Source organism: Rhea pennata, chromosome 28 (genome assembly GCF_028389875.1).
Source record: "Rhea pennata isolate bPtePen1 chromosome 28, bPtePen1.pri, whole genome shotgun sequence".
Lineage (NCBI taxonomy): Eukaryota > Metazoa > Chordata > Aves > Rheiformes > Rheidae > Rhea > Rhea pennata.
Genome location: NC_084690.1, coordinates 555498 through 570079, shown reverse-complemented (window position 1 = coordinate 570079; position 14582 = coordinate 555498). Strand labels below are relative to the sequence as shown.

The 14582-nt window shown below is 57.9% G+C and overlaps 2 protein-coding genes across 5 annotated transcripts; one reads left to right on the top strand and one right to left on the bottom strand.

The window, feature by feature from the left end:
• The first annotated feature begins 172 nt into the window (after positions 1 to 172).
• On the top strand, positions 173 to 4244 carry LOC134151849 (cytosolic purine 5'-nucleotidase-like). 4 transcript variants are annotated; one of them, XM_062596717.1, is made up of 17 exons: positions 173 to 249; positions 748 to 821; positions 929 to 1046; positions 1142 to 1237; positions 1513 to 1604; positions 1712 to 1769; positions 1886 to 1979; positions 2137 to 2190; positions 2285 to 2368; positions 2494 to 2529; positions 2653 to 2756; positions 2908 to 2974; positions 3097 to 3229; positions 3346 to 3397; positions 3486 to 3546; positions 3626 to 3802; positions 3902 to 4244. In XM_062596717.1, the coding sequence occupies exons 1-17, from the start codon at positions 176 to 178 to the stop codon at positions 4109 to 4111; spliced, it is 1584 nt and encodes a 527-aa protein (XP_062452701.1). In that variant the 5' UTR covers positions 173 to 175; the 3' UTR covers positions 4112 to 4244. The 4 variants fall into 4 exon arrangements, with proteins under 4 accessions (XP_062452701.1, XP_062452699.1, XP_062452700.1 ...); XM_062596715.1 differs by having other exon boundaries at positions 2649 to 2756; positions 3059 to 3229; XM_062596716.1 differs by having other exon boundaries at positions 2649 to 2756; positions 2908 to 3229; positions 3902 to 3988; positions 4073 to 4244.
• Positions 4245 to 5108: 864 nt separating this feature from the next.
• Positions 5109 to 10078, bottom strand: CKAP2L (cytoskeleton associated protein 2 like). Its single transcript, XM_062596647.1, has 8 exons — positions 9978 to 10078; positions 9812 to 9878; positions 8286 to 9427; positions 7220 to 7418; positions 6661 to 6816; positions 6074 to 6137; positions 5593 to 5743; positions 5109 to 5499 (listed from the first exon to the last, which is right to left on the bottom strand). The coding sequence occupies exons 1-8, from the start codon at positions 10076 to 10078 to the stop codon at positions 5274 to 5276; spliced, it is 2106 nt and encodes a 701-aa protein (XP_062452631.1). The 3' UTR covers positions 5109 to 5273.
• Positions 10079 to 14582: the final 4504 nt, after the last annotated feature.

Below are 14582 nucleotides of genomic sequence, written 5' to 3'. Positions count from 1 at the left end.
CCGGGGGGGGGGGGAAGCACTGTCCTGGAGGGGGGGCACATGGAGGGGGCATTTCCCGGGGCGGGGGGAGGGGGAGGGCGGTGGCAGCGGGGCCGAGGCCGGGCCGAGCCGGGGGCGGGTCGCGGCGCCTCCCTTAAAGCGGCGGCGGTGGCGGCGGCGGCCAGAGGCGGCGGCGATGGGCAGCGAGGGAGAGCAGGACCCGGTGGGGCCGGGCGACCCGCGGGCGCTGCGCAGGGACTGCCAGCACCGGTGGGGGCAGGAGCCGGGGGGGGCAATGTGTGGGGGGGAGCAGGATCGGGGGGGGCACATGGGGGGGGCAGCAGGACGTGGGAGGGTATTATGGGGGCAGGACTTGGGGGGGGCACCAGGGGGGAAGATCTGGGGGGGGGCATTTTGTGGGAGGGGGCAGTTTGGGGTAGCATTTGGGGGTGCAATCCGGGGGGGGGGGTGTAGGGCAACGTGGGGGGCAGAATGGGGGGGGGCACTGGGGGGGATGTGGGGGGGTGCGACGCAAGGAGGGGGAGGCAGGGTTTGGGGGGGCTGGGAGGGAGGATTTGCCCCGTTTTCACTTGAAAAGCCCATTTTTCTGCTCTAATAATTTCCTGGCGGACCGTTGCCCGGGTCCAAACCAAGGCTGGGGGCGCGGGGCGGGGGGAGGGAGCAGTTTGCCATCCCCATGGAAGGGGACGGACAGATGGACGGACACCCCCAGTGTCCCCCAATGTCACCCGCCGCCGTCGCCCCCAGGATCTTCGTCAACCGCAGCCTGGCGCTGGAGAAGATCAAGTGCTTCGGCTTCGACATGGACTACACCTTGGCCAGTAAGATGACAGGGCTCGGGCAATGGTTGGGGGACGGACGGACAGACGGACACCGGTGGGGGGAGGTGACGAACATGTCCCCAACACCGAGCTCTGCCCAACCGCAGTGTACAAATCGCCCGCCTACGAGGCGCTGGCCTTCGAGCTGCTGCTGGAGCACCTGGTCTCCATCGGCTACCCCCGGGAGATCCTCGGCCACCGCTACGACCCGGCCTTCCCCACCCGGTGAGCATGGGGCAGTATTTCGGGCTGGGGACGGACGCACAGACGGACGGACGGACGGACCTGTCTCGACGCTCTCCTCCCCTTCCTCGCCGCAGGGGGCTGGTGTTCGACACCCTCCTCGGCAACCTGCTCAAGGTGGACTCACACGGGAACCTGCTGGTCTGCGCCCACGGCTTGCGCTTCCTCAAGGGGTGAGGGCACCCTGGGGTGGGGTTGGGGGGGTGGGGGGCACATGGGACCCCCACCCCAATCCATCCTGGGCTGCTGCGCTTTGGGAGCGGGTCAGGGCTGGATGCGGCCGGGGCGCTGCTAGGGGAAAGGCTGTGGGTGCTCCTCAGCCTTCCTTGGTGCTCCCTGCCCTTTTGGGTCCTCCTCATCCTTTTGGGTCCTCCCCATCCTACTGGGTGTCCCCCCACCCCCACCGCACGGTGCTCCATAGACCCCCCCCACCTCCTTCCTCCTGCAGCACCGAAATCCTCCGCTATTACCCCAACAAGTTCATCCAGCGGGATGACACCAAGCGCTTCCACATCCTTAACACGCTCTTCAACCTCACGGGTGAGCCAGCAACCCTCCCCCAAAATCCACATGGTGCCCCCCCCCCGCACACCACCTCACCCCGAATGCCTCTGCCACCTCCCTGGTGTCCCCCGTTTTCCCGGCAGAGACCTATCTCTACGCCTGCCTCGTGGACTTCTTCTCCAACTGCTCCAGATACATCAAGTAGGAGGAAAGCCGGGATGGGGTGGGGAAGACCACGGTTTTGGGGCAAGAAAAGGGGGGTTTTGCCGCTGGCATGTCCATCTTCACCTGCCTGCACCGTCTCTCGGCTGTTGCAGCTGTGACACCGGCTACAAGCATGGGAACCTCTTCATGTCCTTCCGCAGCATGTTCCAGGATGTGCGCGAGGCCATGGACTACGTCCATCTTTCGGTGGGTGCCAGGGCAAAGGGGGCAGCACTGCTGGACCCTCTGTCCCCACCCCAGGACCTCCTGGCTGCACCAACATCCCGGTTGGGGGGATGCTCGGGGCCACGGTGGTGGTGGTTGTGGTGATGGTGGTGGCACCAGGGCGTTTTTCTTCCCGCAGGGCTGCCTGAAGGAGAAGACGCTGGAGAACCTGGAGAAATACGTAGTGAAAGATGTGAGTGCGCGGGGGCACCTGTAATGCAGCGCTGGGTGCCCCCCCACCCACTCACCTGCCTCCCCACTCCATGCTGACTCTTGCCTCCCACCAGCCCCGTGTCCCGCTGCTGCTGAGCCGCATGAAGGATGTGGGCAAGGTCTTCCTGGCCACCAACAGTGACTACAGCTACACTGATGTGAGTAGCGGGTGCCTGGGGACTGGTTGGCTGCAGTGTGTGTGTGGGGGGGGGGGGGGGGGGGAACCCCGGGGAGCTGGGTGCCACTGCTCAGGGTGGGGCCATGACGCTGGACATCGTTGCAGGCCATCATGTCCTACCTGTTCGACTTGGAGGATGAGGTGAGCACAGGGCCGGTGCGGGGTGCGGGAGCAGGATGGGGTGCCGGGCACCGGTCCTGTTCCCCCCCCCCCCCCCCCCCAACCACCCATCTCTGAGCCCGGCGCCTGCTCGGTGGCAGGCAGGGAGCCCACGGCGCCCTTGGAGATCCTATTTCGACCTTATCGTGGTGGACACCCGCAAACCGCTCTTCTTCGCCGAGGGCACCGTCCTGCGCCAGGTCAACACGGTGAGGGCATCCGCCCGGCGGGCACGGGAAGGCAGCAAAGCCTTGACGTCCGTCCCCGCCCCCCCAACCCCTCCCCCCAGCGGCGTCATATGGGTGACGGCGTGTCCCCACCACCACCCAACCCACCCGGTGGTGTCCCCTGGGCTCGCAGGACACGGGGAAGCTGCGCATGGGGACCTACACCGGCCCCCTCCAGCACTGCGCTGTCTACTCCGGAGGTGAGTGCCTGGCCCATGTGGCGGCGGGGGGACACTGCAGTGGCCCCCCGCGTCCCCCACGGCCGGTCGGTCGGTTGCCCGCAGGCTCCTCGGACCTGGTGTGCGACCTGCTGGGCGTCAAGGGCAAAGACATCCTCTACGTGGGCGACCACATCTTCGGTGACATCCTCAAGTCCAAGAAGCGGCAAGGCTGGCGCACCTTCCTCGTGGTGCCCGAGCTGGCCCGCGAGCTGCAGGTGTGGACGGAGAAGAGCGGTGAGCGGCGGCAGCGGGCACCCCGCACGGGTCGACGCTGGCCTGGGGACGTCGGGGCAGGCGGGTGGCCGAGGCGGGCGAGACCCATCCCGACGGCGAGCTGGTTCCCCTTGCAGAGCTGTTCGAGGAGCTGCGGCGGTTGGATCTCTTGCTAGCAGAGCTGTACCAGTGAGTGGGCGGGGGGGGGGGGGAGCACCGATGGGTGCTCAGGAGGGTCCCCTGTGCCTGAGCCCACAGCTGAGTCTCCCCACTCCAGGGATTTGGACAGCAGCAGCAGCGAGCGCCCAGACATCAGCTCCATCAAGCATCAGATGCAGGTGACGCCCAGGGCACCAGCGCAGGCACCCCGGGGCCCTGCGCCAGGCGCCCTGACGCCCTCGCCTACTGCGCCCGCAGAAAGTCACGCACGAGATGGACCTGTGCTACGGGAAGATGGGCAGCCTCTTCCGCTGCGGCTCGCGCCAGACGCTCTTCGCCAGCCAGCTGATGCGCTACGCCGACCTCTACGCCGCCTCCTTCCTCAACTTCCTCTACTACCCCTTCAGCTACCTCTTCCGGGCGGCACCCGCCTTGGTATGCACCCCCCCCCCCAACCTCCCAGCATGGCCTCTCACTGGGTGCCCCGCACCGGCCCCGCGCGGCCGACCCGACCGTGCTGCCCTGCCCTTGCAGATGCCACACGAGTCGACGGTGGAGCACGGCCGCCCAGACGCGGCGGAGGTGGGCACGGCGCCCCGGCTCAGCCACCCCGGCCAGCAGGTGGGTGCCAGGGGGATGGCAGGGGGCGACGGCAGCACCCTGTCAGCATCCCAGGCTCTGCGTGCCAACCCGGTCCTCCTCCAGGACTCCAACGGGAAGGAGGATGAGGACGGCGAAGCCTGAGCCCAGGCAAGCGCCGAGGGCTGCTGAGCCAGCTCTGGGGGTGCCTGCTGCCCCCTCTGAGCCCCCTGATGCCCGCTAGGCTCTGCCTCTCGTGTTTTTTACCCTTTTCTATTTATAAAATATGCTGAAACTCTTGGTTAAGTTTTATTAGCGCCGCAGAGTGAAAAACACAAAAAATTGGTTATTTGAAAGGAAAAGTCCTTCGCCCCACAACCTGGGAGACGGAGGCAAAGCACCAAGAAAGGGAAGTTTCCAAATTCCCAACCCGCAGCTGGGACAAGAGCCCTGGCTGCGCGCAAGCTCCCGAGCCGGGGCCGCGGTGCCGAGACGCCCTCGTCTCCGCCACGTCCTACCCCCAGGCTTGGGACCTCCACCCCAGCTTCGAGTGTGCACCAAAACCAAACTCCTTCTGGCTGAGAGGGACCACAAAATCCCTTTATGAACCTTCAAGAGAAGCTGGTGAATCCTAAGGACCTGTGCACCCCTTGCATGCTGGCTGGAAGGGGGCTGCCAACGCATGATGGCTTCAACCTTCTTGGTGTGTGTATGTGGGCTGTTGGCATCGCTTGGGTATCCTGGGAGCTCCAACTTTTACTGTGGAAGGAGCACGTCATGGGTCTGACATGACACAGCTGATGCTACTACAAGCAACCCAAGACGTCCTGGATGTGATCTGTTGCATGCCTCCCAGTGGAGAACAGCCACATGATGACCGGCTAGGCCACAACACAGCTACGGAGCAAATCCCTCAGAACAGCACTTCCAGAACAGTGGGAAGTGGCTGGAGCACAGCAGAGACTGGATGATACCACCTTACAGCAGGAAAATCAGGGCACGTTTCACCACACTGATGAACCAAAGCTGGTCCTGTGCAGAACCTTGGGCTCCAACCCCAGATATTGCACGCTATCCGTCAAGTCACACTGCATTTCTACTGCAAGTTTATATATATATATATATATATATATATATATATATGTATACATACACACACGCACATTTAAAAACAGCAGAAAAGGTTAATTACATGCTACTCCTGTGTATTTACATCTGACTGAGAGGCAGAGAGAGAAGTGACTGAAATAAATGTGAGGCAGCAGGGGAGAGCCAACAGCCTGCCAGGCTGCATCACTCAAGAAATCCCTCCGCAGCACTTTGAGGGCTATAAGGCCAAAATCTCCATCTCTGACACCTCTGGCAAGGCCTTGTTTTTCCAGAAAAAGAGCTCGCTCTCCTCTTCCCCAGCCAGGATTTCATCGAGGGATGACACCACAGTGTCGTGGTCCTTCAGCATGTCTGGGTAGCGGCTCCCAGCCCGCTCTATCCGCAGCGAACGCCGCACAGGCGTCAAGAATTTCACCTCTCGGCCTTCTGGCCACTCCTTTCGTCTGCGGGAAGGACAAGCAGTCGGGTAAGTCCTGTAGGGAGGAGCAGCAAGGCAGGCAGAGGAGCGCTTGCTGCCGGCGCCAGGCGAGCCTTACCTGGGTATGGACACAACTTGTAACTTGATTGAAGAGACAGGCAGGCTGGTCAGGCTCTTTCCCGTCAGGCAGGGAGTCGCTACCACGTGCTGCCTCTCGCTTGGGCCGGGCGTTGTGTGCTCCCAAAGTGCAGGCTGCTCAGCCTTTTGCCCTGACAGGAGAGAGAAAAAGGTAGAGAAGGAAGAAAGCTGCAGCTGGGGTGGGATTACCCCACCACAGCGCTCCAGGCACAGGTAAGGGCTTCGTGCTATGGAAGTGGCGCTGGGCCAGCGCTGTGCCCAGCCCTGGCAGAGGAATTTTATCCCCACTTTCAAGATCAGGATACTGGGCTTTCACAACGCTCTGTCTCTGTCATAGTCTTTGGGGACATGGGATGCTGGGACAGCCTACAAACCACGCTGCTTCCCCTGCCTGCAGCAGCGGGGAAGCCCTGCCCACCCACAGTCCAGCCTGCCAGCCAGCCCCTACGCGCACACGTTACCTTCTGATGTTCTGTCTGTGGTCTTCAAAATATCAAGGACAACTTCTCTGAGCTCCTGGAGCGGCTGCAAGAAAAGCAGAATGCAGGTCAAGGCAGGCTTGACTCAGGAACAAAGACTGCAGTCCAGAGACGATAGCAAGAAAGCTTTTTCACTACACCTCATGCCAGAGAGAATGGTAGAAGGCTGCAGAATTTCGTTTCTCCAAATTAACCTATAAGCACGCAGGTATCGCCAGACAGCCGTCCACGCTCGACTGGTAAAACCCACCAGATGCTACAGTTAAACTGCCCAGCCCAGGCACGGAGCTGCCAGCAGGCTGTGCTGCTCCCGAGTTACAGCTGGAAGAAAACTGCCCGTTTTGCCCTCGCACCCACAGCAGGGAGCAAGTGCCTGTACAATGCTGCCTCGGCTGATTAAAGCCGAAGGTGTTTTTCTGGGAACAGAGCTGCAGCTCAAAAGGGCTGTTTCATCAACAACTAGTGCTGCTAAACTCATCCCAAAATCCAACTCCCGGATCTCAAGGAAATCTGCTGGGGTACAGACAGGGAACACTGCGGAACGCCAAAGAGAAGGGCTCCTTACTCACCACAGCACCGGCACACACTGCTTCTTTGTACAACCCTGTGGCATCAAAAGGGCCGCTCCGGGCCAGCAGCTTTGCTTTGCAGATCCAGAACTTGGCAAACTTCTCTGCGTGGGGAACATGGGACAGCATCTCAAAGAGCTCCTCTGAGGGGACACCCTACAACAACAGGGCCAGGCCCAGGAGAAAGGGGTCAGTCACGAGGTCCAGAAGCAGGTTGTCAGTGTAACTGCTTTCACGGTGCTCTCTGTGGAGAGAAAGGAGGATCTAGAGAGTCTGGGTTTTGCTTTTTTTTTTTTTTTTTGCTAGTCTCCTGCATGACCTTGGACAAATAATAAAGCTCTCCTGCCTCCATTTCCTCTCAGTAAAAAAAGGATAATATTTCAGAGGGATGCTGCGGGATAAACTCTAGCGCCGACACTAATGGACACACTAAAACCCAGACAAGGGCTTTGGTCTCCACTCTGTGCTGCTGGGCAGGGTGGGGGGGACACAGCCCTTATCTCCCGGGATGCTCTGAGAGATGGAGAGCCTGGCACAGCACCTCCTTTCCCATCCACACCTCCTCAACGAGCTTCAGGCAGTCAGTTAAGATGCTATCAATCCTGTCCAAGCAGAACTGCTCTAGTTTCTCCTCTTTCTCCTCCTGGACATTGTTTCTGAAGGCTAGCTTCTCTTTCACCGGCTTTTTCCGAGGCAACGTCATAGGTGGCCGTTTGTACGACTTCCCTTTGGATGCCAACCACTGCTCCAGTTGTTTCCTGTTAAAGGATCAAGGGATCGCTGTTATCACCACAGAAGGTCACCAGTTCTCGCGTGCCAGCCCTCTGCCAAGCTACCGTCTGCTTTCCCTTTGAATCTCACTCCAGCCCAGTTCCAGCTGTTCAGGAAGAACCAGTTTATCTACGCTAAAAATGCATCGGAGCTAGGCAAGGGAAGGAAAACCCTCTTGAGTTTAAGTGTGCCTTGAAGCTAAAACAGGAGCGCAGCTGCGTGCTCTCCTCTAGTTTGCTCTGACAGCAGCACTAACCTGAGCTGTGAGGCTCAATCTATTCAGAAACATCACTACACCCTGGAACCACTCCCTGCCGTTTACGTGAGGCCAAAGCCATCAGCTCCACTGCTTCTGCTGCACCAAGGCAAGCTGCAGGGCTGCCACTCCACTGCACATACTCATGAGGCCTTTCGTTTCCTCGGCCTCATGACTCGATTGCTGTGTAAAATATTGCAAAGTCAAGTTTGCGGCTAGTCTGTGAGAGCAACAGTTATGCCTGAACAGGAAAGATCACTGAGTTGACAGGAGAAGAGGGGAACTCAGAGTGCCAACAAATCTCAACCCCACCCTCCTCTGTTTTGGGGTATCAATCTCCAAAGGACAGTCTTTCACTGACAGGGTGAGTTGGACCTTGTTGTCAACAGGTTTATGCCAATTCAGCCAGTTAAACACTTTTTAACTGGCCAGTGGACAGCTGAGTTTAACACTACTCAGGGCTTAAAATCTCACTGGAAAGCCAGTTAAAACTGTTGGGCAGAGGGGGTGAAGGGCCAGGAGGAGCCTTTGGAGTCCCCACTGGAGCCTGCGAAAGGGAAGGGAGGTGAGGACAGAGCTGGCCAAAGGTACTACTTACTTACGATCCTCGGCCGCTGGGGTCTTGGGAACACGCTTCGCCTGCACTCCACTTGTCTTTGGCAGCTCGGGTTTAAGTCCTTCTCTCCTAGTCTTAAATTCACTCTCAGTTGCCTGAGTTTTGGAGCCATGTGTGCTGCGAGCCTGGTTTGGGGGGCTTGTCACTCGAGATGCTGCTGTGCGCCCCTGAGGCACCACCTTCACATCCTTCCTACCTGCCTCCCCTTTAACTGTGGTCCTTTGCCACCGCACAGCGTGAGCCAGTCTCAGGCTGGATCTCTTTGTGGACCCCAGTTTTGCAGTCGTCTGGAGCCTGCTGGAGGCCAAAGGCTTTACAGGAGATCTTTTCAGTTGCGGAGCTCTACTGTGGTGCTTAAAGCTTCCCATCGGAAGTGTGCCAAGCGGCTTTCCTACGGGCTGCCTTGCCACATTAATACTCTCATGTTTTGTTCCTGGTTTTTTATGTAGCCGAGTCCTAGAGACAGTAAGTAACGGAGGGGGTTGCAATGCCTGAGTCTTGCTGGTTGGTTTTTGAGATGCATTCTTTGAGCCTGGCAGGGGTTTCCTGAGCTGATCCTGAATCAGCTCCTCCCTCTTCCGATAGCTGTTAATTCTGTCTTTTGGGCCCTGGATGGTCCTGGATACCGCACCAGAGGTTTGCCTATGAGCCAAGACTCTCCTGTTGCTGTGACTGTTTCCATCAGGCTCAAACACACTGTTCAGCACAGGGTCTGAAAGGGCTTGCCCTGGGAAGTTTTCTTTGTTGCAGACCAGCCTTTCTTGCAGGCTCTTATTTACTGAGCGAGGTGCTCCAGGCAGGAGGTCACTCCCAGTCAGAACAACAGCAGTGACACACTCCTTCGCAGCTTCCTCAGTCCCTTCTGCATTTAGGTGACAGGAGGTAGAAGTTGGCAGCGTCCTTCTGGGCTGTGCAGAGTGGCTTGTGCTGGGTATGGGCCCCAGAGGCAGCTTTGTGCTCTTCCGAAACTGCTCCGAAGGTACCACCAGTGCTCTCTGGGTTGAGTTTGAGGACTTGTGCTGAAGATTGTGGCCGGTGTGCTGTGTGGTTTTGATGCCAAGCTTGTCATCCTTGTGAGCAGCCTTCGCCACGTTCGCAAGAACATCCTTCTTGTTCCCGGCAACCTGGAGAGACAAAGAGAACTTCAGCCCTGAAAGCAGCAGAACCCAGAGGAGAGCCCAGCTTGGTCAAACCGTGACAGTTCACTCCTGCCCCAGCCCTGCCAGCCCACGGGAGGTGCATGCCAAGGCCTGAGGTGACAAAAGCAATTGCCAATGTAACAACAACACAACACCCACCAGCACTCCTACGCTACGGAGAAGTCTCCCAGAATAAGTTCCTCTGAAAAACAATTAGTTGTCTTATCGCCCAGCTATTTAGCAATGTGTTGACTGTACCCAATCAAGGTCAGGAAATTGCTCTCCTAATTTGTGTAGCTTATTCTCCATGGACTTGCCTCAAGCATGATATAGAAAGCCAGACTCAAAAGATTTTGCTCTCCTACTTACATGCTCTGATTTAGAAAGTAGTTTTAAGGCTGGATTCAGGTGATTAGTCCGGTCCTTTAAATAGGGTCTGTGGAAAGTCAAACAAAATATCAGTGTATTTAACAGCTGCTGCAGAAAAGTGTAAATATCTAAAGCACTTCAGGCTGTTTCAGCCACAGGAACTTACGAGAAGCTTTTTGAAACCGGAAAACTGTCAAGAAACTGTGATGCAACATTAATTCTTTTTATTTTGCGTGGCAATAGAAAAACAGCACAAAAGGTTGACATCCAGTGTTGTCAACTAAGTTACGACTTCCGCTGACAACAGAAGTAATGAAAACAGTTTATGCAGCTGAAGGGGCCCAGGAAACATGAGGATGCAATAGGCTTGGACAGCTCATGAAGCTGCTGCCCCTCCCGGCCTGGCCAGCGCCCCGACTTCCCCCGCATGCTGCAGATGGCTGAGCTGCATCTGAGTCAGCTGTTGCTGTGCTGCAGGTCACAGCAGTATCTCACAGCGCATCAGCCAGGGTTTTACTCTACCATGCTGCGCGGCGAGCTGCAGCGCTGCGGCGGGTGATACACGAGCACCTCAGAGCCAGTACTGGCAGCAAAGTGGGGAGCTGGAGCAGTGACCCTGTCAGCTGTCCCCAGCTACGCTGTCCTCCTTCGTCATTTGGAGCCCTCTGATAGCAACGATAGATATACTGCATTCTCCCACCCCCCTGCTCCAGCAGCTTGTTTTTGAACCAGCAGCTCAGCTGCTAACCAAGATTAATTTCTCTGCAGATATTTTCCTGTAAAGAAAGAACCTGGAGAGTTAGAGCATTGTCCTCTATTCTGCACAAGCTGCGTACTACGCCACAGAGGAAGATTTTGAGTGCTCTTTTCTCGTTTATGTAATATTAGCGGTGTTTTTCAGCGCATCGGGGGCTGTTACTGCTTTTTCTAGCCTCTGATCCTGCTTCCCTATATCTTCTCCCCATGGACAAGTTTTATGGTTTCCTTTTTACTGCAATATCACGAGAAATACTCACCACAACCGAGTCTTTGAAGTGTTCAGATTTGCCAGATGAAGCAGCAGTTTCAGTTAAAAGCTTTAAAGAAAGACGCCTCGCTATTCTCAGCCTGCAAATGCAAGCTGTGGTCACAGGGGTGTATCTGTACACAGCCCCGCTCCAAATGAAATGAGTGAGGCAGGGATGGAGTCCCACAGCCAGGCAAGTAACTCATTAAACAGGTTACTTGATCCTATCCAGATTCATCTTACAGCTTCCTTTTAGATGCACTGAAAATGCCCCTGTCTAATATTAGTCTAGCCTAGAAAAGGCATTAAAAAGCAGTAGTCAAATCCAAAACACCCTTTTTTTGAGATTCAGTTGTGCCTTTGCTGCATGAAGCTGATTTTTTTTGGTAATGTAACAAAGGACTGTTCTGACAGAGCCGAAAGCTGAGGTGAGAAAGTCTCTCAGAGACTCAGAAAACACCCACAAGAGACTACATCAACCAGCAGGAAATCTCAATACTCAAACCATTTTTGAGTTACTGGCTACTGCTGCCAGTAACTCTAAAGAGCCCAGCCTGCGGCACGTGGGGCCGCAGCTTCCTCTGGTCACCGTCTTGATGGCTGGACACTGCAAAGAGGCAATTCTCTCTTGACTAGTGAATCAATGCAGAGAGAAAGCAAATACTGGCAACCCACGAAGAATCAGCTACATATCCTCCAAACTTACTTTGTACTTGAGCATTTTAGCTTTCCTTTGGCTGCCAGGTACTCCTGGAGCTGTCTTCTTCGCTCTTCTGCAAAGACATAGGAAAATGCAGTGCACGCATCGCAACCTCATTATTTTGAGCACTGATAAGAACGGATTTCTTTCACATTCACAGCATTAAAGTTATTGTACAGCTGTATCAATCCCCCAAGTGCCCGGCCTGAGCCTGGCAATGCTGTTCCCAGAAATACTCCATCAACGTCCTGCTTTCCAGAACACTTCCATGCATGTGATATCACCCAGAGGCTCGTTAGCACATAAAGACCAGAGTTCTCTGACGCTCGCAGCATAATGCCGCTCAAAACCTCAGTGGCATGGTGCTTTTTCAGTTTGGAGAAGGAAAGGAGAGAAAAGGGGAGATGCTGCCGCCGATCCTGCTCTGCAGTGCAGTAAGGACATTCTCCAGACCTTCCTTACAACAAAGGCAGAACATGATCCTTTCTTTTTAGGTTCACCTCCTTTTTAGACTCACCAGCTGATTTGACTCTGTATGAGCTTCTTGTAATGCTTGTCTAAACCAGAAAAAAAGCTAAGCTTATTGGCAAACAGTCCTCTCTCTGGACTCCCCCAGGGACACTCTGTCAGCTCACAGTCACCATTCAATTGCTATTTAGTTCATCCAGAGGTTCCAGCTCAACTGTGTAACTTGTATCCCCTAAGTCTGTACTGCTCTGCAGCCAAGAGCAGCTGCCCAGCTGTGCGGCAGGGGATATCTCTGACCCCTCCAGTTTGGCTGAGGGTTTTGGTGAGACTGGGGAATCTTACAGCAGAGACAGTCTGGCCCAGCATCAGCAAGTACTGGGACCCCGCTGTTCTCCTGGGAGGGCTTTGAACCTGTCCCGAACATGGACAAGACCCCTCCCTGCTCAAAAGGGGTCCCCTGAACCACGCTGGCCTCACGTGAAAGCCTTCATCCAAAGGCCCAGGCTCTGCCTGGCTCTGAGGGCACCTCTGACCACCTCTGTTGCCAGCCCTCTTCCCCCCCAAGATCACCCCCTTCCCTTGCCACTGCACCCCAATGCTTTTACAGCGTCCCAAAAACAATTCAGCAGCCAGGGTGTCCCAGCACCCACTGGTTCTGGGACTTGCCCTCCCACAGTGCTCCAAGGTGCACCCAGAGCCCCTCCATCCAACCTGCTCCCCCAAATGACATCCATGCTCCCACTCCGTAGGTATCCCCTAGGGTATCCCTTGGGTACCCCCAATGTCCTCCTGCCCCTGGGCCACTCCAATATTCCTCCCAAAGTCCCAGCACCCTCAAGTCAGCCTCTGCCCCTCCATATCGCCTCCCAAGGCAGGCCCCCACCCCAAAAGGCCACTCAACCCTCCTCACGCTGCCCAGATCACTGCCAGCCCTGCACTCCCCAGGGCTGCCATATCATCTTCATCTCCAACACCTTGCAGGGCCTCCATTGCCCCCTGCCCCACAGAGCCCCTAGATCTCTGCTGCCCCTCACTGCCCGCTCTCCAAAGAGCCTCCAGACTGCCCCCCATCTCCCCCCATTTTCCTCATCCCCCAAATCTCTGCATCCCACAGGGTGCCCAAATCATCCCGAGCCCTTGACATCCCATGGACTCCCCCACTGCCTTCAGCCCACAGTGCCCCCAGATCATCCAGCATTCCCAACATCCCCCAGGGCTTCCCACTGCCCCTATCCCCCCATCCCACAGCCCCCCCATCGCCCCAGTTCCCCAACACCACCTGCTTCCCAGGAACCCAAATCTCCCCAATCTCCCAACACTCCACAGGGCCCCCCTTTACTCTCCCACCCTACAGGACATCCAGATAACTGGTATTCTCCAACTCCCCTCCCTCACAAGGCCCCCAGATCGCCTCCTCCCCCCCCCCAGCACCCCACAGGACACCCAGATAACCTGCATCCCCCAACACCCCCGCCCCACAGAGCCCCCAGATCGCCTCCCTCCCCTAACACCCCACAGGACACCCAGATAACCTGCATCCCCCAACACCCCCGCCCCACAGAGCCCCCAGATCGCCTCCACCCCCAACACCCCACAGGACACCCAGATAACCTGCATCCCCCAACACCCCCGCCCCACAGAGCCCCCAGATCGCCTCCACCCCCAACACCCCACAGGACACCCAGATAACCTGCATCCCCCAACACCCCTGCCCCACAGGGCCCCCCATTGCCCCATCCCCCAATGCCCCGCCCCCACAGGGCCCCCAGTTCACCCCCGGCCCCCTCACCCTGCGCGGAAGCACCAACGCCCCCCGCCCGCTCCATGCCGGGATCCCGACTCAGCTAGCCCAACCGTCCGTTCGCCGCGGCCAACTGCTCCACCGCGCTCATTGGCCAGCGCCTTCTTCAAACTGCCCAATGGGAAGCGCGGAGCTGCGGGCACCGGGCGGACCGGCGGGAGCGAGGAGCCACGATTGGTTAGAGGCGGGCAGAAGGGCGGGGACAACGCGGAAGAGCCGCCGGGGGCGGGGCGGGAAACGTAGTGGGCGGGGCTTAGCGGAGGGGGCGGGGTACCCCTTTAAAAGGGAAGCGGTGGCGCTGAGGGGGTTTCTTGTGAGCGGGTGCCGGGGGCGGGAGGAGTGCGCGGACGCGGAGCCGCTGGGGTCGGCGAATAGATTAAATTTAGTTACTGAATTTCCACAAATTAGTATCAAACAGTTTGCGTGCGCCTGCGGCGGCTGGCTTGGCCTGGGGGCAGCGGGATGGCGGCGCTGGGGGAGAGGGGGAAGCCCAAAATGGCGTCGGGTGGCAGCGCCGGTGGGGCCCTGTGGCGGGTGGCAGCGGCGGCGGTGAGGGCCCGGCCGGGGCTGAGGGGCTGACTCGAAGCAGCGCGCGGTGCCGGAAGAGGAGGAAGCGTCGCTGCTTGGCACCGAGCTCTGGCACAGAGCCGTCCGCCTCCCGCAGGGGAGGGAGCCAGAGCCAGGGGGCAGCCGGCTGCAGCCCGCGTGTGCCGGCTGGGAGGCAACTGTGGGCAGCTGGAGGAGCATCGCGGGTACCGGGAGAGCAGGAGAGAGCTGCGGCCGCACCGCTGGCCTG